At 43.1% G+C, this 22733-nt stretch overlaps 1 protein-coding gene across 1 annotated transcript; it reads left to right on the top strand.

Annotated features, from left to right (window-relative positions):
- Positions 1–426: 426 nt before the first annotated feature.
- Positions 427–10107, top strand: IFT27 (intraflagellar transport 27). The gene is made up of 8 exons (XM_058023614.1): positions 427–526; positions 4118–4197; positions 5255–5314; positions 5974–6033; positions 6975–7092; positions 7409–7518; positions 7720–7821; positions 8444–10107. The coding sequence occupies exons 1-7, from the start codon at positions 493–495 to the stop codon at positions 7816–7818; spliced, it is 561 nt and encodes a 186-aa protein (XP_057879597.1). The 5' UTR covers positions 427–492; the 3' UTR covers positions 7819–7821; positions 8444–10107.
- Positions 10108–22733: the final 12626 nt, after the last annotated feature.

Here is a 22733-nt window from a genome sequence, read left to right as displayed (position 1 = left end):
GCACGGAGCCGGGGCCCTTCCGCACGGAACGTCGCGTTCCGCGGGCTCACAGGCAGGAAGTGGCGACTTCTCCCCCCGCTCGCCTCTTCCCGCCTAGGGGCTGCCGCAGCTCCTTGCCCGTAACTTTTATCATTTTCTGCCGTGCCCCCAGAGGGTCATTTCAGCCCCGTGATGAAGGGCCCTGTGTTCTACCCAATAACAAGCCGGCTCTCGATGACGTCCTTAGTTGCCAGGCAGAATTCCCCTTCGCATCCCCCGTACCGCCCCGGCGCCACCGGGAGGGGCGGAGCGCCTGTTTTAATTGACAGCGCGACTAGTGGGCGGGGAGAAACGAGAAAACCAATAATAACTGTGGGCGACCTTGATGAGCAGGGCCCGCAGCCAATGGGGATGGGCGGGCGGTCGCTCGGTTGCCAGGGCCACGCGGTTGCCAAGGCCTCGGCTCAGCGGGGTGGCGGTCCCGCCGCCGCCGTCCGCGCGCGGGCCGGCGCGATGGTGAAGCTCGCTGCCAAGTGCCTGCTGGCAGGTGAGTCCGGCCCGCCCGCTCCCATCCGCCCCGCTGCCCACACGGGACCAGAGCGGGCGCCGCGGCGTCGGGCGAGGCCGGCAGCGCAGGAGGCCCGGCTTCCCACAGCCCCTCGTGGCGGGGCCGCCCCGCCGGAGGAGAGGTGGGGAGAGAGGCGGTGGGAGAGAAGGGAACACCTCAGCTGCCTGGGAACGGTCGTGTGTGTTATTAGCACTCGGTACCCGCCCCCGCCTAGCACGTGGAGTGAGCGGTGCCCAGGGAGGGTGTGAGGTGCAGTTGGATCGGCTGAAATGCGAGGACAGGATCTGAGAAAGAGGAAAAAAACCAAACCCGAACCAAAAAGATTGTTTCGGCAGTGTGGAAAGGTGGGCGCAGAGACTGGAGAAAGCGTGAAGGGAGCTAGGCAGCTGAGTCCTGTCTCATTTGTGAGCCATGCTTTGGGCTGGTGTGAAAAGTTCATGTCAGAAATTAGGATGATTCTGAGAGTATGATAGAAAGGTAAAGTCTAAATAAAGAGTAGAAAGTTGAGCACTTCACAGTGGCATCTTTTCCCCCAAACAATTTAGAGGCTAACCTGAGAAAAAAATGAGGTGAAGACACCAGTTTATTTAGTCAGGATGGATTATGGAGGTGTTGAAAGTGAGTACAGCTGGCTGTTAGGACTTTGTGAAAAATCTTGTTATTTTTGTCCCTCCTTCTACACTGAAGCTCTGTGCAGCCTCGGCCAAAAGCACAAATCCATGAAACCTTTGTGTGCAGCAGCTCCCAGGTTTAACTCTTTGTTCCTAATTATTTCATCTGGAATAACATGTTTGCCTTTTTTAACCTCAGAAGCAGCTGGCCATCAACTCACACAAAGGCAGGTATGGTCTTTGGCAAAGGCAAAAGAATTGATCTCCCTTGTGGCTCTACTGCTGTGAACAGCGTGAATATCTTGCCCATCTTCTACACTTGAAACATAGGCATCATTTCCAATTTGGAAGTTTCCTGCTCCCAGTACACTGGCTTTGCTGAAGTCTATCCAGTTTTGTTGTTTAGTGTTACCAAAGGCCAATTCCACAACCATTTTAAGATCACATAGGTTTTCTTTAAATGACCTGTTTATGTCCTTAATCCTTATTGGATCTGGAGTGGCCTTTTCAATTCTGTTCACAGCACAAAGAACAGGAATGTCCTATCCCATATGTCATTCTTCTATGTGCCACAATAATATCCATGTATTATTAAAAATAATAAATTAGTGAAGCAGACCCGGAAAAATAGATTTTCTGTTGCAGAAAAAGCCACTAAAGTGAAAGGGACCAAAGACATGAGTAACCACAACAACCTAAAGGGAACAAGAACACGCAATTACATAAATAGGAGCAAACCCATCAGAAATGGAACTGGGAGCTCTTGTGGACCTAAGGAAATGGTTTTGAAGAGCCAGTGACACAGAATTGGGAGCTACACCAAGGTCAAAAAGAGGAGGGGAAAAGGGCTCTTATTAGCAAAACAGAGACTATTGAATTGACAATAGAAGATGATTCGTGTGTTAGCTCAAGGGTCATTTACAGGCATAAAGTAAAAAGATCTGTTGTCTGAGCTTACTATGGAGACACTACACAAAGGTTTTCATTGTAGAGAAACAGCTGGCAGTAGCAGGCATTTTCAAAAGACTCTACAGATTCTGGCAGAATAACAGAAATATGGATAGAATATATACTGTGAGATGCACTACTGGCACACCAGACTAAACTGAAAAGGGCAAGGGAATTTACTTTGAGGAAGTGTACTGGTGTGATGGGCTTAAGAGGATGGCAAAGAATAAAGAGGGAAAGAACACCTGGGGCTGTCAAGTGAAAGAAAGGCAATGCATTAGTTAAGAATTTGTGCTGGCTGATGCCTGCAGTTTGGAGCAATGTGTGCCTCTCTATCTCATTTTACAAAGACAGATCTAATTGTCTATTGAAATACAGAATAGCTTCCACTCAGAACAGAGTGTTGTCTTCCGCACAGGCTTGAGCTGATCAGAGAACAAACAAGCTGACTTACCAGATTTTCCTGTCTAAATATTATGAGCCCAACTCAGCTCAAAGTAAGCAGGCATGCTAAAAATGTTTAAACAAGATCTACATTTGGTTAATGCATATAGGGGTAATTGTCACTATCCAAAACACCCTTCCTTCTCTGAAATAGTATGTGAGCAGAGGGCTTAACCAATTTCCTTCAAAACACCATTAGGAAGCTGTAATAAAGTCAAAAATATACCCCTTTCTTGGTTTATTTATTAACAACTTAATGTAAAATACTTCCTTTCTGGCTTTATTTATTAACAACATAATGTGAAAGACTTCCATTCCAGGCTTGGCTGTAATGAGTGTGCCTTTGAGGGTAAAGCTTGAAGCACTGAGGTTTTTAATTACTGTTTCTTGTCCTTTTAACTGTCCAGGCTAGCGAGACATTATGTGGAGAAATGATAAGCTCTTTGGAAGCATTAAGTCTTTGTTTAGGAAGGGTTGTGATTTATCATCTTTTTCATGTAGTAATATGGGCATATGTGAGTTCTTTAGAGCCTGAGGAAATGGCCTGAAGTTGTGTCAGAGGAGGTTTAGGTTGAGGAGGTTTAGGTTGGATGTTAGAAAAAGGTTCTTCAACCAGAGGGTGACTGGGCTCTGTAACAGCTCCCCAGGGAAGGGGTCACAGCACTAAGCCTGACGGCGCTGAAAAAGCATTTGGGCAATATTCTTGAGAGTCACATGGTGTGATTCTTGGGGATGGTCCTGTGCAGGGCCAGGAGTTGGACCCAGTGATCCTTGTGGGTCCCTTCCAACTCAGCATATTCTGTTCTGTGATCCTGTGATTGCTTTGGATCTCAGAGTTTTGTAAGAGCAAGCCAAAGCAGGCAGCTGTCAGGTTTGCCTGGAGTGTTGTGCGTGCCATATCAGAAAGCCTTGGCTCTAGAAGAGCAAAAACCAAAGCCCCTTGCTTTTCCTTCCATACAGGGATGAATCAGCAAGCTCTTCTCTCCAGCCATGTGCTTTCTCTCTGACGTTTGCTTCTGTTATGCCCAGGATGCAACTAATGAGCCACCAGCAGCATTGAGTCAGCAAGAGTTGCTCTCTTAGCAGGGTCAGCAAGAAGAGTTCATTGAGAAATGTTACCAGCTTAAGCAGCTTTGTCTCAGTATATAACAAGGATTTGAGTCTGGGGAGATGGATAACCTGAGGAGAAGAAATAGCCTCCTAGGAAGCCCAGTCCCTTTTCACATTGTAGTTTTCTCTACATGATAACATATCTGGGAAATTTTAATTCCTAGGTAGGGGCTGTGGAGTAAGCATGAATTTTAGAACAGCAGTTCCACCTTGATGTGGCAGTTGTTTGTTGTTGTGCATAGGTCAGAAATCAGATGTCAGCCACCAGTATGCATAATGGCAATATTCATTTCCTTGTGTGGGTATACCCTTTGAGATGGTTTTGTGCTTCATGTGACAGTTAAATTACCTGTATTCAGAGTTAGAGCATCTGGGCTCTTACAACTTTGATAGTATCAGAACTGAGGAAAAATAAGATTACTATGAAAAAAAATATTTTATGTTTTTGGTTTTGCAGGAGATCCAGCTGTGGGTAAGAGTGCTTTAGCCCAGATGTTTCGCAGTGATGGGGGTCATTTTCAGAAGAACTACACACTGGTAAGCATACAACAGGCTCAGACTGCTGTCTAAATTTTTTTCTAAGATGAGTGGGAAAACTGAGAGGCCTAGAACAAAATAAATACGATTTTAAGTTGAGGCATTCAAGGTGGGATCTTAGAGGGTTTTCTTTCTTGCACCCTGGATTCTGAAGAGAAGCGGTTAACATTCTGTAAGTCTGCATTATGTAGGTGCTGGTGTTGAAACTTAAGGCAGAATAATTTAGTTAATCTTGTGATTTTCCTACTGAACCAATGTTTTCACAAGGTTTTGTGGTGTTAGAGAGCTTCCCCCTTTAGGGACTACTCTATGAAAAAGCACTGCTGAAGGAGAAAGCTTTTAATTCCAACTATTAAATGTGGATGTGGACAGTGTGCTTATCACTGTGCAAACACCAAGATGTGCTGCATAGCCCCAAGATAATTATAATCTACAGAAACTGTTCCCAGATGAAGAGGATACAGTTTGCAGTCTTTCAGTGTAAGAATCAATGGTGATGACTAATCAGAAGCAGGATAAAAATAAAAGTAAATATAAGTAAAGTAAAAAAAGGGAAATAGGAGTGTGGAGGAAAAAAACCCCTAAAATATGTTTATTCATTGAAATAAAGATGGAAACCAGAATTTAAGGATAGAAATAGAACAAACAAATGAGCTACAAAGCAGAATGAGATAAAAGGTGGGAGAAGCACAAATAATCTCAGTCCCATATGTTAGCTCATCACATGGTTAGTGCAGAACGTTCGAAGGCGTTAGAGCAGCGGTGTGAGAGTGAGCATAGACCTGCAGACTTCAGCTAATACTCTGAGCTGGAAATAAGCAAATCTCTTTGGTTCTCCTCCTTTTTCCCCCAGCTGAGAAAATCTATGAGCCTTTGACATATTGGTGAGATTAGGTTACCAGAGCTGGGAGGAGTATTGCTGAGTTTCCAGCGGTCTGTGTTTGATGAAATTGTAATGATTCACAAGAATTGCCTCAATCCAATGCACGGTTGGTATGCAGTTGGACAGGCTCTTAAAAACTCTCCTGATCCTCATTTTGCTGATTTTTCTTGACAGACAGCGGGCATAGAATTGTTGGTGAAGGCTGTATCAGTTCCAGAGACAAGTGATAGTGTGGTGAGTTTTTCTGTGACATAAATTGGGGCAGAAAGAGACATCCAGAGCTCAAGCCTCACACAAGTCTCATTCTGGTAGAAGATCACTATGCATGTTCATAGGGCAATTAAGTTGCATTAAGGAAATGAGGCTGATAATGTATAATTGCTGATGCTCCAGGATTAGTTTAGTCTTAAAAGTGTAATTTTTATATACTTATATCCAACACAAAATTTTAAACCAAAGTTATTGCCATCTTTGTTGAGATTCTGTTCTGTCCTTTAGGACACTCAGGTTTAGTTCATGATTCTTGGAACTACAAAAGCTGAAGCTTATCTGTTATTTTTCCTTAATGCCCTATACTCCCACTAATGGAATGTATATAATTTTGTATAAATAGTAGAAGTTACTGTCCCACTTAACGTATTTTGTTTCCAGTAGGGATGGAAACTAGACTTCGGGCCTTGGAAGTAACTCTTTTACTGCTTATACTTGAAAATGGCTATTTATTTTCTCATACTATCTGGAGTTTTCTCAGTGCGGGGAATTTGTCCCCTAGGGACATGACACTGCTGTACTGAATAAAATGTTGGAGTTACAAGTTGCAGTATTTACTTCCAAAACCTTTCCCTATACTGCATTTTTCTTGGCAAGAGCCTTCTTTCTGTTTCCGCTTTCAGGAATTCTTCATTTTTGACTCTGCAGGAAAAGATCTATTTTCTGAAATGCTGGAGAAACTGGTAAGTCTTATGTAACAGTCCTCTTCTTCCAAAGAAGTGCTTTTGCTTTGAAGATCTGAGCTCCCCAGTCTGGCAGATGTAGCAAACTTTGTCTTTAGTGTAAATGGGAGCAATTACCTCAGTTGCCAACGCATCCTGTTCTACCTCTCTAAAACTTGCGTAAGTACTAGAAGAAATACTTTCCAGAGAAAGCAAAGCAGATAGGCAGTTTTCTTACAAAAGAAATAGGAAACTTTAACGGAGAATTTCTGTGTACTGTTGTTTAAAGTTATTTTTATTTCTTAGAAAAACATCTGTTTTGCTGTGACTTCAACAGTGGGAAGTTTTTTTTTGTGTTATGGTGATGTGTTTGATCCAAGAGGATTCATTCTTGTCCTTGAGCATAATCCTGCCCTTGGGTTTTTTCCTTCACATATTTGTGACCTTCCCTGTACAGTTCTCTACTGTGTTATCTCATTTTGAGAAGCAGAACCAGTTAATTAGTGTAAGCTTTCATAAGATGGCTAAGTCAACCTAATGGTTCATTGTCTACAAAAGCGATTCCACTTTTACACTTGCACTAGATCTAGTTTGCAAGGGTCTTCTCTAGAAGCTGGCTCAGCTTCTCAAAGTGGAAGAAAACCTTTCTACTTTTTTCCTAGGATTAATTTTGTGCTGATTCAGCATGAAAAATCAGCTTCCCTAGGGACCAGATGAGTGCCAGAGCTGATACAAAGGGCAGGGCTGCACAGACAGGACTGGGGAGGAAGGCAAAACCACCTCTCCCAATGTCAGTGATTTAGTTGGGTCAATTGAAATGTGAAACCTCAGCCAGGGCATAGGATTCCTGGGTGTTAGGCTTTTTATTTTCATCTTAGCAGCTGTGTTTGCTACGTTTACAGCATGGCTGTTGACCACATCAGTTTCATTAGAGCTGACAGTGTTCCTTTCTTGCTGTGCAGTGGGAGCAACCCAACGTCCTGTGCATTGTGTATGATGTCACTAATGAGCAATCCTTTGACAACTGTAACAAATGGTTGGAGAAGCTGAGGGCTCAAGCAGTTGGGATGCACATCCCAGGTAGGAATGAGTGTGATTCTTGTTATCTACTCCCCTCTTGTATGACAGCAGTTGTTTCTGCTGAGCTGTGGAATAGAGCATTTATTTTAAGTCAGGGGCAGACATAGCTTCCTCCAACTCCTTTGCTTTTATCAAGAAACAGATAAGGCTTGAGTATGTTTCCTTTTTGGAATCTTTTGTAGGTAGTTATAGACTATTTGCCACGCCTACAACTTCTTCAGTTACTTCTACAAATATTCCAGTATTTATGGCGTACAAGTCAGCATTGATGAGCTGGGTTTTTTTTTTCTTTCCTTCCATGTCTTTTTTTCTGTAGGTGTCTTAGTGGGGAATAAAACAGACCTAGCTGATCGTCGAGTTGTGGAGCAGGAACAAGCACAGGAGTGGGCTGAGAAACATGGCCTGGAATACTGTGAGATGTCAGTGGTGAGTGTCTGCTCCTTTCACCATCTGTGCAAGGGGATGTTGGTAAAGTTATCTTCTCTTTCAGGCAGAGAAAATTAACTGGGGACTCTCTTCACCTTGTTTGTCATCTAACTCAGTTTTAATCCTTCTTTGGTGAAACAGAGGAGAAATAGTCAAATGCTTATTCCATCTGCAATTGACAATTTTCTTATTTCTTTACAGAAGGAAATGAAAAATTTTGAGGCCCCTTTCCACATCCTGGCAAAGTTATTCCACCAACTGTACAAAGAGAAAGTGGAAACTTTTCACTCACTAGCCTGACTGGTATGATTTGTTTATCCTCTAAGCTTCTTCTAGTACTGAGAGTCCTGCTGGACTGAATACAGAGAGAAGAAAAAATATGAGCTATTTGCTACTTCATGGTCATCCTGTGGTAATTCAAAATAAACTAGAAATAGGCAAGTAGAAAGACACTCTTTAAAGCTGCTACCTCAGCATTCCTTTCATGTCCTCTAACTTGGTTCTCTGCTCATTGAAAGTCTGCTAGGTTGGAGGAGGCGGAGAGTAAAAGGGGAGGACAGAATGGAAATTGCCAGCTCTTTGCTTTAGTATCTTTTTGTCTGAATAGACTTCCTGCTGCTACAAGCAGGGATTTAGAGGTTTGGAAAAGGAGAGAGGAAGCTGACAGGATGTTTTTCGACTTAAGCCAGCCTTGATGCATATACTGTAGGGCAGGACCGATTTGGCCCTACTCCTTGAAAAAGTATTTTCAGGAGGAGGCTTATTGCCTTAAAATCAACACCTAGAGACTGAGATGTGTGGAGGCAGAGATGGATTTCGGTGCGTTTCCAGGAGCACCCAGAGTTGGAGGCCAGTTTTAGCAGTGTTGCCTTTATCAGTTGTAGGATTGATATGCTGGTGACTAATGCATGTTTCTAATTTCCAGAATCTGTTTCTTTCCTTCGGCGTGGCTCACTGTCCCTGCCTGGTGGGAGCTGTGTCGCGTCCAACCGCTGTCACTTGGTGACGCAGTGCCCTCTGCTGGTCCCAGGTCGCAGGAGTTCTCCAGAGGCTGCCACCTCCCTTGAAGTGAGCAGGAAGGACTTCCTGCAGGCACATCCAAACTGGCTTAGCTGCAAAATGGAGTGAAATTGCAAGAATACCTTTTCTATTCTCTCTAGAGAATAGATGACTCTAAAACTTACCAAAAATTACCTTTTCTTCTTCATGTCTTTATCATCTTACATATTGTTGTGTCATTTTTGTCAGCTGAATTTGGCAATACTGTTCTGATTAGGTTCAGCTCTCAATCTCAAAATCAGAGTCCTCTTATTAAAGTCTCTCTGCTTGTCATTGAATTTCAGATAAAAGACCACGGCTCTGATGTTGCTAGTGGAAACAGAACTAAGGAAATGAAAGACAGCCTGGCTAAGTTACTCTGACTCAGCTGTGTCTGGCTAGAAGTTTCATATTAGAAAGGGTAAAAGCCTAGAGAGAGTTGCTCTATTGTGTGGAGTACTGATGTTCCATGTGTAGAGTCTTTGCTAATGCAGTATGCAAAAGCATCTGTGGTAAGGCACTGCCTTGTAACTGAGCTTAACACCAAGAGTTTCAAAAATTTAACCACTATCTTCCCGATTATGGTAGACTCCCTTGGGCAAGGGAAGCTGAGTTTTGTAAAGACTGAGCACTGAGTGATTTTTCAGGCAGCCTTTTCAGGAATCTGTGTTTCAAGACTTCGATATGTGTGGTTTATAATCATCTTTATGCCCAGTGCTAGGAAAAGTACATTAAATTGAATGTAAGAAATATGGCTGCAGGTGTTGTATCAGACTTTATGAAGCACTTCAATAATCTGGAGAAGCAGTGGCCTCATTTCACTGGCAACAGTGTGTTGATGCTGAGAACTCACTAGGGAGCATGAATACCAGTTAAAGAGGATGAGTAGCAGCTGAATCTAAAAGAAGTAAAAATAAGAGGTTCTTTTGCTAAAAGCCAACTCAGAAATGACAGAACAAGCTGGGAAAGCTCCTGCTTTCCCCAAAGAAGGAAGGAGACCTGTATGGACTTAGGGTAACTGGAAGACTCACTCTTTTTGAACCGGATTAGCATTACTGGCATTTGTATCTAGCACGGGTTTTCTTGTTAATCCCGTGTGTTTTCTGTTGATTTACATAGGCCTTATAGACTCTTCCTTGCAGATGCTGGTATCTGCACCTTTTATTCTTACTCTGACTAGTAAGAATAAAAGCTATTTTGGATGCTGTGCTGATCCAGTTAAAGAACTAAAGAAGGTTTGTTTTTATTTGGTATCTCATTTCCCTCTGGTTCTATTGACAATGTGATCACAAAACAAGACACGTATTTTTTGATATTGAAAATAACATACCAGATGTGTATGTCACCTGTGACATGGTGTGTCTAGGGGGAAGAATGCCTTGGGAATAGGTAATAAAATTAATTCTGTGCGATCTTTAACCAGGGAGTCTGTCTCTCTGCACCTGAAGGACCTCCCATAACTTCAAATAAACACTCTAAATGCACCTGTAAGATGAAGATTGGTGAATGCTGTTTTATAAAATAAATGCAGAGGCTGGAGGAGCTCATTAATGGAATGCTTGCAGTGGTGATTTGTGATTTATAGGGAAGCTGCTTTTGAGAAGTTAGTGAAGAAAAATGCAGCCCATGCAGGGAAAGATGTATTGCCTGAGAGAGGAAATGTATGATCTAATTAGCTAACAGTAGGGATTCACCCACTGCCCCTTTTCGCCTTCCACAGGCCACAACCACAATTAGAAAAGAAGTCATGTCTAAAGCATGTTGTCCAACTTGCTTTTTACAGAACTGTTTCAAGCACTAGTGTGGACACAGTTTAATGTCCTTCAAAATAGTGTGTTTGACAATAGCAATCTCATCCCTTTCAAATCTATTTAACAGCGTAATATATTGTCCTTCCTGGCTAACCTGCTGTATAATACCAGCCTGATGCAAGTAGTGGTTGTTGCTATTTTTCTGGCTTAATTGTGACCTTGGTTGTAGAGGCTAGGAGTCAAGAGGGGGTAAAAAGCATGGAAGCCAAACATGGGAAGATAGTGGGAAATAGTTTTGTCTCCGTGTGAAGGAGTTCAGGGTGGTGAGTAAGTGAGCTGGACCAGCAGGATGAGTAAGAGTCTGGAGCTGTTATTAAGTTTCTCCTACCTGTTTACTGGCAGTCACATTTGTAGAGCAAGGATTTGTGTTTGCTGCTTATAGGCTTAGCATCAGTCTGAATTACAGATGCTGTGGAGAACAGTGGGAGGAAGACAGAAAGTCTGTCTGCTGACCAGGAAGCTTGTTGTCTTCTTACAGCTCCCCTGCTTTGTCCAGCTGTGCAGTGCTGCAGGTGCTCAGCATGAGTGTTACTACACAGAAGAGACTCAGCTCAACCAGGATTGAAATTTCAAAAGAAGGAGAAGGAAACAAACAGGCCTTTAACTGGTTTTAATAGATATATAGTCAATTTTCCTGCTTGCTTGTTTGATTAGACAAAACCATTTCTTTCCTCCCTGGAGTCCCTCCTTCTTACCTTTCCTTTGGTCCTTATGGGTCTGCACAGAATCTCTGTTATACTTGTGCCCTGCTTTACTTAGCTTGATACATCACCAGCTGATTTTTTTTTTATCCTTCTAATTTCTGCATTATCTATTCCCAAAGCTGCAAGACATTCCTTCTTAGATTAATAGACAAAAGGAAACAAAAGTGGAATTTTTAGTCAAATTGTCTTGGAAGAAAAAGCCTTAAGAAGCTGTCTGACATTCTGAAGTTTTACTGGAAATTCATTTGTGTAAAGTTGTCGTATTAAAGATGCTTTAATGGTTTTGTTTTGTCTTGCCAGACATAGTCTACTGTGGAGTGAAATTCAGGATGTAGAATTCCATAAAGATCAGGTTTTACTGTGGGAATTAATAGGAGTTTCAAAGCTGATCACACTGTGATAAGATCTGTTAAGTCTTAACAATGGAGTGGTCACTGCTGTTCATAATGAAGCATTAAGTATACTGAAATGGGGCTGTCAAAACAGTTTCTTCTAGAGATTTGTTCATTTTAAAGACTTTTAAACTTAAGAAAGGACATCTTTTAAAAGACTGATCTGATAAATGACACCATTTGGATCAGGGTTATTTCTGATATAACTTCAATGACTTGAAGAGCTGGATTTAGTCTTTTATGCCAATTGACTCCCCTGGGTAAGCTTCATTTCTTTACCCACTATACATCTTGGACCGATCTGACCTGATAGCAAAAGACACATGATGTTGTTGAAAATGAAATACTGCCTTGGGGCAGAAGGATAAACTATGTGGCCTCCTGAGGTCCTCCCAGCAATACTTTCTATAATTCTATTAGATTAAGTGAGGAAAGAAGTAGCGTGGAAAGCACAAAACAGGCTAAGCCATAAACTAGCAATTAAACTGGGAGCTGGGCAGAAAACGTACAATCTATCCCAATTAAGAGCTGTATCTCAAGAGAAACTGGGAGCCTGATGCAGGTGCTGACAGCAGGGAAAACTCTGCATTTCTGTTCTGGAGGCAGCAACTGCTTTCTGCTGCTGCTTATGCAGATCTGTGGGGGTCCTTACGCAACTCAAGGCTGTGCTCTGTTTTTAATAATTACTGTATCTCTCATGTTCAGGTGGCAGTTGCTTGCAGTTGTGGTCTCATCTGCCTACACAAAGTCAGCAGCATCATGTCAGATTATTTGCTGGTGGCAGGAAGACATCCCTATTATTGACACCTGCATGATGGGACCCCTCTCTCCCCATGCATTCTCAGTCCTTTTCCTATCTCATATCTGCTCCTTGGTGGACAGTATCCACCTCTGCTTGCTCTTAACAAGTAATTTTTCCATCTTGCAGATGGTACTCTGTGGAACCTAGGGCTGAGGGACATCTCAAAGGTGGAGTCAGAGCAGGAGCACTTCAAGGGCCATGTTGGCCTCCACAACATCCCTTTTGGCCTAGGGGCACATCATCTCTCTACTCCTCATGTCCTATTTCCTCCTCCTGCTGTCATTTTGCCTGGAGAACAATGTCTTATGTGCCAGTTGCCCTTGGCTCTGTTGACCCAGAACAACAATGCTTGGGGGAGGGAGGAAGAAGAGAGCTAGACTCAGTCTTGAGTCTTTTCAGGGCTCTTTAGCTGTTGTGACTCCCTGTGGAAGTCACCTGAGAGATGGGAGTGTTGCTCAGTCTAGGGTGTAATTTCCTGGCAGGAGACCACTAACAGAGTCCTGGCAGCCTCATCTAGGCTCTTCAGAGCTTGCTGCAGTGTAACTTTGTCAGACACTGCCTGTTCTCCTTCTAACCTGGGGTTTTGGTTGGAATTTTTGGTAGGGTTTTTTTACTTCTTGGAGGTCTTTCATTTATCTGTCATGGCTTCACGTATTTCCTCTCCTAGAGTTGTTTGTCAGAAGAAGCTTAGAATTGCTCCCTTTCCTGTTTTCTGAGATTTAATCTGGAAATGTTTAAAAGGGAAATGTGACAGAACCTACATGTCAAGCTGGGGTCAGGGATGGGGTCAGTTTGATGAGTTTCCCTCCAGCCAGATATACATCAATTGGAGATATGTGGAGCCTGTGATCCTTCTGCACAAGTACTAGAAAAATAGCCAATATGAGGGCTGCCAGTTAGGGACTGTGAGGAAAAGGATATAAAGGCAGAAGAATTGACTTCTGTGACCCAGACAGTGGAAAATGCAGCAGCACTAGGGGAACAGGAATATATAGGAAATATGTAGGGCTGTATTCCTTCATGAAGAGCCCAAAAGATTTACTGAGGCAGATTGGGAGGGTGGGATTTAGGAATGGGAAAACCTGAGGCTTTTCCTGTCTTTTAGAATGCTGTATGGAAATAAAGTGGGAGGGAAAGTAATTTTTGCATGAGCCACTGAGGGAAAATGAGGATACAGGGTAGAGCTGGATGACCTTGCAGGTGGAAGGGCAAGTGATAAGAATAAATAACTGAAAGGAGATTTTCCAGGCCAAGCTCTCAGGGCCAAGGGCAGACAGGGGGTTCAGAGCCATGATGAGGAAGGCTACTGGTAGCCATCAGTTTAGGTTTAAGATGTAGGGCCTGCATTAGAGCAAGGCAGGAAGAGTTAAAGTCTGTGTGACAGGGTTGACACTGGAATTTGAAAGGGCAGTAGCAAGGATCCAGAATGGTAAACCTAGGAATAGTGTGGGGGAGATAAGCACAGCAAGCTGTGATGCTGTGAGCAGCAGTGGCTGGAGACAGCGCACCTAGGTGAGACCAGAAAAAATAGAGTAGGTATGCTGAGGGCACTATCAGACTATCAGGGTGGAAGAGTGTGAAGAGATGCTGGAAATTCATATTTGTGTACAGCTCTTCTGAGGGAATTTTTGAGTGAAGGGAAATAGATATCTACAACTGGTACCCACACATCTTCATAAACACATTTAAAACACAAAATAATTCCAATGCTATATACGCTATCTCTATTTTCCTTTGCCAAAAATTATCATGATCTTTCTGCTTAAACCCTTTTTTTTGTTTTTTGGTGAGGGGGAGGGGTAAAGTGGACAACAACACATACATTTATGCCTAATTGTGATGCTGCATCATGAATACATTCAGGAAAGGGAAAGAGAACCTGCACCTCCACCTGACCCGACAGAAATGCCTGCTACTACTTGAGCATTGATATCTCACAACAGAAACTTCACAATCAGTTCATACAGAAAAAGGGATGGAAGGAATATTTTCTGTGTTGGTTTTCCTTCTCTGATTTTGCTAATTCATTTTTATTCCTGTGAAGGACTGCTCTCTCTTAGTCTAACAGTTATGTGTGGCCATTGTGGGCCAGTTATGGGACTTTGTGATGTTGGGTGGCTTCTGTTTGAGGACTGTAAAACTGAAAGTGTTGAGATTCAGGTTACAGTTGAAGCATCAAGCATAAAATCAGCTTGTAGGCACAGAAGAACAGAGTATCTAGGAAAGATGTCTTGCAGGGTTAAGATAATGCTTTTCAGTGCTGTTGTCAGCAAAGAGAGGCTGCAATGAATGTGAAAATGTTAGGAAGGAATTCTGGTGGGTTTGGAAAGGGTAACAAGTATAGGTTTCTTCTAACAGGTGAATGCAGAGGAAAGGATGCTACAAGTCACTGGATGGAGGTACCTGGGGAGGTAGTAGAGGAGGTAAAGGAACATTCTTGGACAGTATTTTGGAACTGGATAAGAGCAGGAGGATGGTTCTTGTATGAGCAAAAGCAGAGTAATGCACACCCTGCTCTCTGGTTTCTGTCCCTTTTGAGGTGTGGAGCTATTTCCCTTCAGCAGAGTATGTCATTGCTCTTGATGACCCTCACAGCTAAGATTGCCAGTAGGTTGGCTTTCCGTCTTCACTGAGATAAAAGTGATCCCTGAATGCCATCTTGGTCCACAGCTGTTTTGATGCCTGATTCCTTTCCCTGCCCATGCCTTTTGTGTTTTTCCTCCTATCTCTGCATGTGGAGGTCTTATATGTCCCCACAATTCTGCTACACCTCCCATGACACCAGCCATCCCCGTGACCTTAAGACTGCCTATTTCCTCCCATGTACTTTGCTTTCCAGGATTAGAAGCTGTGGTCAGAAAAATAGCCACTGGTCATTCTATCTACTACCACCCTCTCCTACCCCTCTCCATCTGGTGCTAGGGAAGATCTTGTGCCCTGTTCAGCTGGCTAGTTCTGGCACAAAGCTGGACTGGTATAGGAGTGAGAGGGCTGTGCCCATGCTGGATGTGTATCTCTGTGCTGGTGAGGATCATCCGAGGCAGGCACCCTTTCCTCCTTTTATCAGACTGTGCTCATTTATTTTACCATCTGTTTTCCCAGTGCTGGAGATGATGCTGGGGATATGTGACTTGGGGCACTCAGGCAGAAACTGGCCTGCACAAGGCCAGCCATGTGTTTGCCTCCTAGCAATGCAGCGGTCAGCAGCAAATTCTTTGCTGCTGCCTCCTCTTAGTATGGGAGAGAGCAAGTGTGGGCTTGGGTGTGTAGGAGACACAAAGAAATGAAATGTGGCAGGGGGAGAAAGGGAGAGAGGCACTGGGGTACATGTGTATTGGCTGGAGAGAACTGTGGGAAGGAGGGACAGACAGACAGATGGGCAGAGTTGGGAAGAAGGAAGAATGGATTGAAGAGAGGGAAAAACATACAGAGCTGTGCAGGGAGAGACAAAGAAACCGAGTGGCTGGGGGCAGCAAGAGAAAGGCTGTGAAGGAGGGAAAGACAGGCAGATTTGGCAGGGTTGTGGTGTGGAAATCAATGGATTGTCTGTGGGAGAGAGATGTGTGCCAGCCAGGTACTACACTCATAGATAAGTGGATAACTGCAGAGGTAAATTCTGTGTGTGTGTGTTTATACAGGCCTGTGTAAGGGTGAGCTGAATGAATGGAAGTGAGGAAGGGGAGCCATAAGGAAAGAGGAGAGTGAAAGCAGAGCAACAAAAGAACAATGCTAGATAGAGATCAACCCTTGGAATGCAAACAAGCTGGCATCAGGCAGTGAGGAGGAAGGGATTTATACGAAAAGAAGGGAGACTGCATTCGTATGTTTGGGGCTGAGGTTTTCTTCTTGGAACCTGAAAGAGATGGCAGGGCAGCCATCAGAGCACTATTCCCCAGTACTAAACAGAAGCATTTTTATGCATTCAGGGCTTGCTGCCAGTGCACAGAGAGACCCAGTGGACCCAGAAATGTAAATGCCACTATGCTAGTGCAGACAGTTTCCTACCTGCTGAACTGCAATTTGTACCTGAGTGTTTGCAACCTGTGGTCTGCCTATTTCAAGCATATCTGCTTGATTATTAGAAACTGTTTAAGATGGCAGCTCAGGTATTTATTTATCCTCCTTTCCCTTTCCTCTTGCCCTTTTCCTCACAGTGTACTCATAACAGAAAAGGAGACATGAAAAAGTAGTGCCCAGATTCACAAGCACCTTCTTATTTCTTCTGTCTTGTTTCACAGACACCAGTTTGCTTTGCTGCCTGACTTGACATCCCCTTCTTCCCTTTGACCATTTATTTTCTTCTGTACTTTCCTCTGCTTTTTTTCCTATCTACTTATTTTTCTTCTCCTTCAATTTTCTATAATTTTAAGTTTTTTATTGTCCCTATAACTCCATCCCCCTTTCTCCATTGTGTTCTGAACTAGGAGCCCTGTTTCTTTCCTTCTGCTCCTTTTCTCTCTCCCCGATTCCTCCATCTCCTTGTGTCTGTGCCTGTCTGCCTGCTTTCTCTCACTCACTGTCTGTCTCTCTTGAACTGGGTTGTGAATTCTGTTGGCATCAGAGTGGGACAAACTGTAAAACCGAGGTTCCCGGAGGGCCAGGTTGTGATAATTTTATTTTTACAATGTCCTTGGATGTGTAAAGGTGTTTGTTTGAGGGGGAGGAGCAGTGCATGTGCTCCATGTGGGAGAAGAGAGAGGAGTGCAGGCCAGAACAAATGAAGCTTATAACCAATATAGGTCAGTTGCAGAGAAGAGTCCCAATGGTCTGTGAAATAGAGAAGTGTTTTGTCATTTCAGACTGGCTAGTGGAAAGATGGCAAATGAATAGTTTTATCTAACAGACACAGGAAAAGGATCCTGTCAGAGAATGCAGTAGTGATGAGCATGGGAGGAGGACCAGCTCTGCGTAGGGGATTGCTCATCTCCTAGCCGCCCCCGTAACCCAAGGAAAAAACAGCCTTTCTCCTGCTCTGAACTGCCTACTCCTGTGTGTGTTCCCGTGTCTCTGCTATGGACTCAGAGCATGGCTGAGAGATGCTTCCCTGTGTCCTCTGCCAGACTAGCTCGCTCTGTTAAAGAGCACAACAACTGAGCAAATAAATTAGAGAAGTACAAAGGAGAGCCATAATTCCACACTCTTGGAGGATGGGCTGGAGTGTTTCGTCAGCCTCTGCTGGGGTCAGCTGCCGAAAACCCCATAGACATAGTGGCAGAGAGGCATCATCAGGGCCCTGAGCGTGGTCTGGTGGGGCTGTATGAACCAAGTGCGCTGCTGGGAATTGTTTTGCTCTGCAGTAAGCTTCTCACTTCCCATGATTTGCCACCATATAAATGAGTGCTGCTTTCTGATCATTCCCAGAAAATTTTAAAAGTGGTCAGTAGCTGCAGTGAATGACTGAAAGTGTCACATACTGATGAACCCACTATTTGGCCTTGGAATTTTTGATTTAATTTGTGTTAAGAAATTTGTTGGTTCATGAGATCAAAACTATTATGTTAAATGACATTAAAACATCAAAACAGAAATCTGGATTTTCAGAGGTGTTTAGAGCCCCTCTAAATTCGACATGAGATGCTGACTCCTTAGCACAACTGAAAATCAGGACAGTTCCTCACTGTCTAAACATGGAGTTAGAAGCCTAAATAGACTTACGTATTTTGCTTCCTTTTATAAAGCAGGCCTTTATTCCCAAGGCAGAGAATACCACCTCTTGACAATTTCTATCCATGGAATACTCTTCTATGCATCACCATAATGCTCCAGTCTAGCATCTTACTGGCTTAATCTGATGTGTTTAACCTACTTCCTCTATAGGAATTCACTTGAGGGATCCTAAACCATTACAATGGTAATGCGAAAACAAATCTTAGGAATTCATACAAGAGCTCTGTGGTCATGATGTATCAGCTGACTTGCTCAGAAACAGTGTCTTAGGTGCTTTTACTCCTCATGGGATCCCTCCCTGACTATGTGGGACTACAGAAGTAAATCCTTCTCACGTTAAAATTGGTAGCCTGTTTCTGGCATCAGTGGGATATGCTGATTCTGAATTCTCTTAGAATGCCAACTCACTGAACTCCTGAATAGGTGCTGTGATATGTGCTGCTCTTGATTTGTCCCACTGAAAATTCAGAGGGATGAAATAGCCTATCCTAGACACTAACCATTTCTCTTCCTTTTCTTGGGATGTTCCTTCAAGAATCCTTTTAACCCTGATATACCAACTGAGCATCAGAGAACTTAAATGTCCAATATTCCTGCCTCGATACCCTAAACTATCTGACAGAAGAAAAGCTTGGGGTATCCTAAAGATGAAAGTTTGCATATCTGTCCTGCAGTACTGTCTGTGTCAGTACCACCAGACCTAGGAGACAAAGTCTGTCCATAGAGGAAGCCCCAGTGATACCTCTGTGGCTGCAGAGGTCTAGATGGCAAAAGCTCAAATTAGGGCCAGATTGTGGCTTTAAATTATGATGCTGAAGAGATGCGGCTGCACAAGATCCTCTTGTCTGTCCCCATCTGTGCCCTTTACACTGAAAGGAAGACTGATATCCCAGGATATCAGTGTCAACACAGACCATCCTCACTGTATGCCTCACCTTTACCTCAGCATTTATCATTGCACTGATGCTTCCAAGAAGATTCTGAAAGCCTTTAGAAAAGAGTAAGGCCTTTCTCTTTTTTGATTTATTAACTGATTACATGCCTTTTTTTTTTTTTTTCCTTTAAGAACCAAACCACAGCCCATATACATTACCTCAGGGGAGTTTCATAAAGCTGTTTGTCAAGAAATGATGACTGCTTTTAATTTGGATTTTGGACTTTCTGAAATCCGATCCTCTGACCAGGAGAAACCACCCATTCTATGGGAGACAAATCAGGAGTGATGGTCTAATCTAGTTACAGTTAGTAGATAAATGGACAAAGGCTTTACTGGGGGTAACATAGTTATTGGTGCCCATATTTCAGACACAAAGGGCAGTGAGTCCCATTGCCTCTCTGATCTATTCTGGAGACTCTTCCCTGTGACTTAGGCCCTAGAGCAGATTCTGATTACAAAACCTGTGCCAAAAATTTTCACCAACTTTTTGTTACCTGGAATATGCTTTGAGGGTTGGATGTATGTAGATGTCAGTGGGAACTGTCTGTGCCTGGCTTTGGATATGAATGTGAACTAAAAAGAGAATTTCCATTAAGGATCTAGGGATACAGCAAAGGCGAAACAATGACTATATGCTTGTGAATAAGTGGATCTCAAGCTGGATTTCTATGGCATATGGTTAAGGCAGGAGTAAGGGAGTGTAGAGGCATGTATTTATTTATACTCAAGATAGTCCAACATGAAGGTAGCTGGGATTATAGATTAAGTGTAGAAAAATGTGTGTTCTGGGGAGGATAAGTATGAGGCACAGCATCTGAGTGGAGAGGAGTGTCTTTAGTTTAGCATACTTATGTAAATACACAGGGATAGACAGGCTGGTGGGAGGAGGAATGTTCTCACAACTTATATTCTCCGCTAGTCATATTCGGTTTGTGTGTGTGTGTGTGTATATATATATATATCCATATGCATATATGCTCACTGAGAGTGCTTTACCAAATACTAGAATTCCAGCTAGGATGACTTGTTAGCAGCCTGCCCTCTGTTAGAGTTAATGGGTTGCAGGTATTGATTTTTTTTTCTATTTCTATTGATTAGGAGGCTGCTGTACATACAAACCTTAGCATAGCATGGAAAGAGAAAGGGAGGCAAAACAGTTCACATCGCAGCAACTCATCATGGCGGAAAATTCATCCTGTATCTCAGTCTTCTCCAACTATCTCTTCTGAGTAGAGAAGGAAGGCATTCCTTTTTTGCAGAAATCAACCCTCAGGGCTCATGAGAAGACACTTTTTGTTTCCCAGCCATTTTCAAATATACCACTCAATGGAAGAAAAGGTGTGTAAGAAAAAGGGGAAAAGGAGTCTCAGATGGAAAGCATAGGAGTTGTAGCTTCAAGACTAAATCTGAAACACTTATCTTGGGGTACCCAATTCATTCATAGCAGCACCCAGATCCCACTAAAATCAGCACAAACACCTTCACTTTGATGTGCTTTTTGAACACATTCTGGATTTTCCAATGCCTCTGCAAACTAATGAACATGTTACTTTGTAGGAGTGTTGTGAGGCTAAATGAACCATTTGTACAAGATTTATCTTGGAAGAGGACATAAGTGAGAAACTGAGGGACTTCTGTATGGCAGCATTAGAATCTCATACTTGGTGCCTACCAGAGTCCACTCCTGCCTATCATAAGATTTTTTTAAGGCACTCCTAGGGCAGAACCCGCACCCATTTTGCATGGAAATCTGCTCATTTAAATTGATAGACCTCCATATCCTGTATCTCCTTTCTTCTTTAATTTTTGGTAACAGGGTTACACTAGAGATTACTTTGCTGTGGTATTGATTGTCTGATGTTTAAACTATGTTGTTGATCTTCAAGTTACATGAACCTGAAGATAAGAAGAGAGGCCCAGGGAGGCTTTTTCCATCTGCATTTATCTCCCTACGTTTATCATCTCCATCTCTAGCTCCTTCACCTGCAGGTCTCTGGCAAAACCCACAAATCTTTCCATAGCTTTCTAGTTTGTTGAACTGGGCTAAGAAAAGCACCAGTATGAAGATATGATGCGAATAATGTTTCTTAAGTGCTTTGAGACCCTCTGCTTTGGATGTCAGTGATGACTGCTCTGATCACCCCATCTGCTTTTCTAACAATACAGATATGTGACTTTTTTCTTCCCCAGTAGAATATATTATATTTTCATTCTCTTTATATGCCATATCTCATTTCTCTATTCTCGGCCCCATTGGCTTCCAGTTCTGTGATCATCACCCTAACCCCAGTTTGTTTTTTCTAACATCTCCTCTGCTGGTGCATTTCCCTATTAACACCTCTGCTCTGCCTGCAAATGCAACTGCACCAACTCTATCTCTTTTACAGCTCATTACAACAGCTCCTTCTCAGATGGCCTCCCCAGGATGAAGATTCCTAGATCCAATTTTTATACACTATTGCTGTTTGATTTTATCCTGTGTGCCAAAGAGCTCCACTGCAGCACTCAATCCACAAACACTATTCAGTCTCATTACCATCCCATGGAGTTGCTTCCGACTTTGTGCCCTTCATCTCGCTTCCTGCATCTTTCTCATGCCCCTTTTTTTCCTACAGCACTGCCCCTTCTCTCCACAAATAGCAGCACTCTTGGTTTGCCATTGGAAGCAGACTTCCTGTGGCTCCCTGTCTCATCAGCTTCTCATTTCAAGTAATTTAAAATGTAATTTAAAATCTCTCTATTTCCTCCAGACTATTAATTTCTCTCTCCTTACTCTTCTATAGATGTCATTCTGTGTTGCGCTATTCAGAAGATGCGACTGTTGTAAAAATCTGCCACAGTGATTTTATTCTGTATTCTTGTTTTGTATTATAATTTTAATGATTCTTTGTAGGAAAGACGAAATCTCAGCACAGCATCTAACCACAGCACAAGCAGTCACACAGGACAGTCTGGCATTTGCATTGCCTTTGTTCCATTCTTCTCTTGTGGCATTTAGAACTGTAGAGGGATTATTGTGAATGGTCTAGGAGTATTTAAGTGGGGTAGTAGGAAGAGAATTATTTCTGGAAATTGGGAAGTGTGAGGCAGGAAGCCATGTTTAGTTCTGATCCTGCGATGCACTGAGCTCTCATAGGTCTGACTTCTGTTAGCCAGAGATTATAGAAATTGCCGCCCTGCAAACATGGCCTTCTTACACTGGCAATTTCTTTGGAGAGAACATGGCCTTGTCTTGTTGCTGTAATACAGTATTTGAGAGTACAGAGTAACTGAGAGCCAGCCTTCCTTGGAAGTATGAGGTCCAGATTTCCAGAGTGGTTTTCTTGTCCACACATGAGATGTTTGTGCCTGCTGGATTTAAGTGCAAGAATAGCCAAATGAAGATTTTTCTTCTTCAGAATCTTTCAGACTCCTGGCCAGGCTTTCTATCTTTCTTTGAAGAATGAGAAGATTTGAATATTGAGGTGGGGTTGGAAAGGAACAACCACTAACACAAAAACAAAATGCTCAAAGCTCCAAGAATTATTTATTCTTCTCTTATGCCTTCCTCTTCAAGGCCCCTCCCTCTTTCAGGAGATATATAAGGGGAGGAGAGGTTCTTGGGTGATCTTCCCTAGCTTTCAAGCTAAGAGCCTCATGGAGCTTCCTCAGCACAGGCCATCCCTTATAGAGCCATAATCTCCCACCATCTTAGGGGTGCTCTCCACATCCCTCGGCCTCCCAAATTCCTTTGCACCCAGGACAACAGTTCAGAGAGCCTGCCCACAAACTACCATCCTCCACATTCTTGCAGCAGGCTGTACTCAGAGTACTAAAAATGCAGAGTACAGCATGCACCTGCCCTCTTGTTCATCCCTAGCTGTT

The sequence above is a fragment of the Melospiza georgiana genome, chromosome 4 (genome assembly GCF_028018845.1).
Source record: "Melospiza georgiana isolate bMelGeo1 chromosome 4, bMelGeo1.pri, whole genome shotgun sequence".
NCBI classification, from domain to species: Eukaryota; Metazoa; Chordata; class Aves; order Passeriformes; family Passerellidae; genus Melospiza; species Melospiza georgiana.
This window is presented reverse-complemented; position numbering and strand designations above follow the sequence as displayed.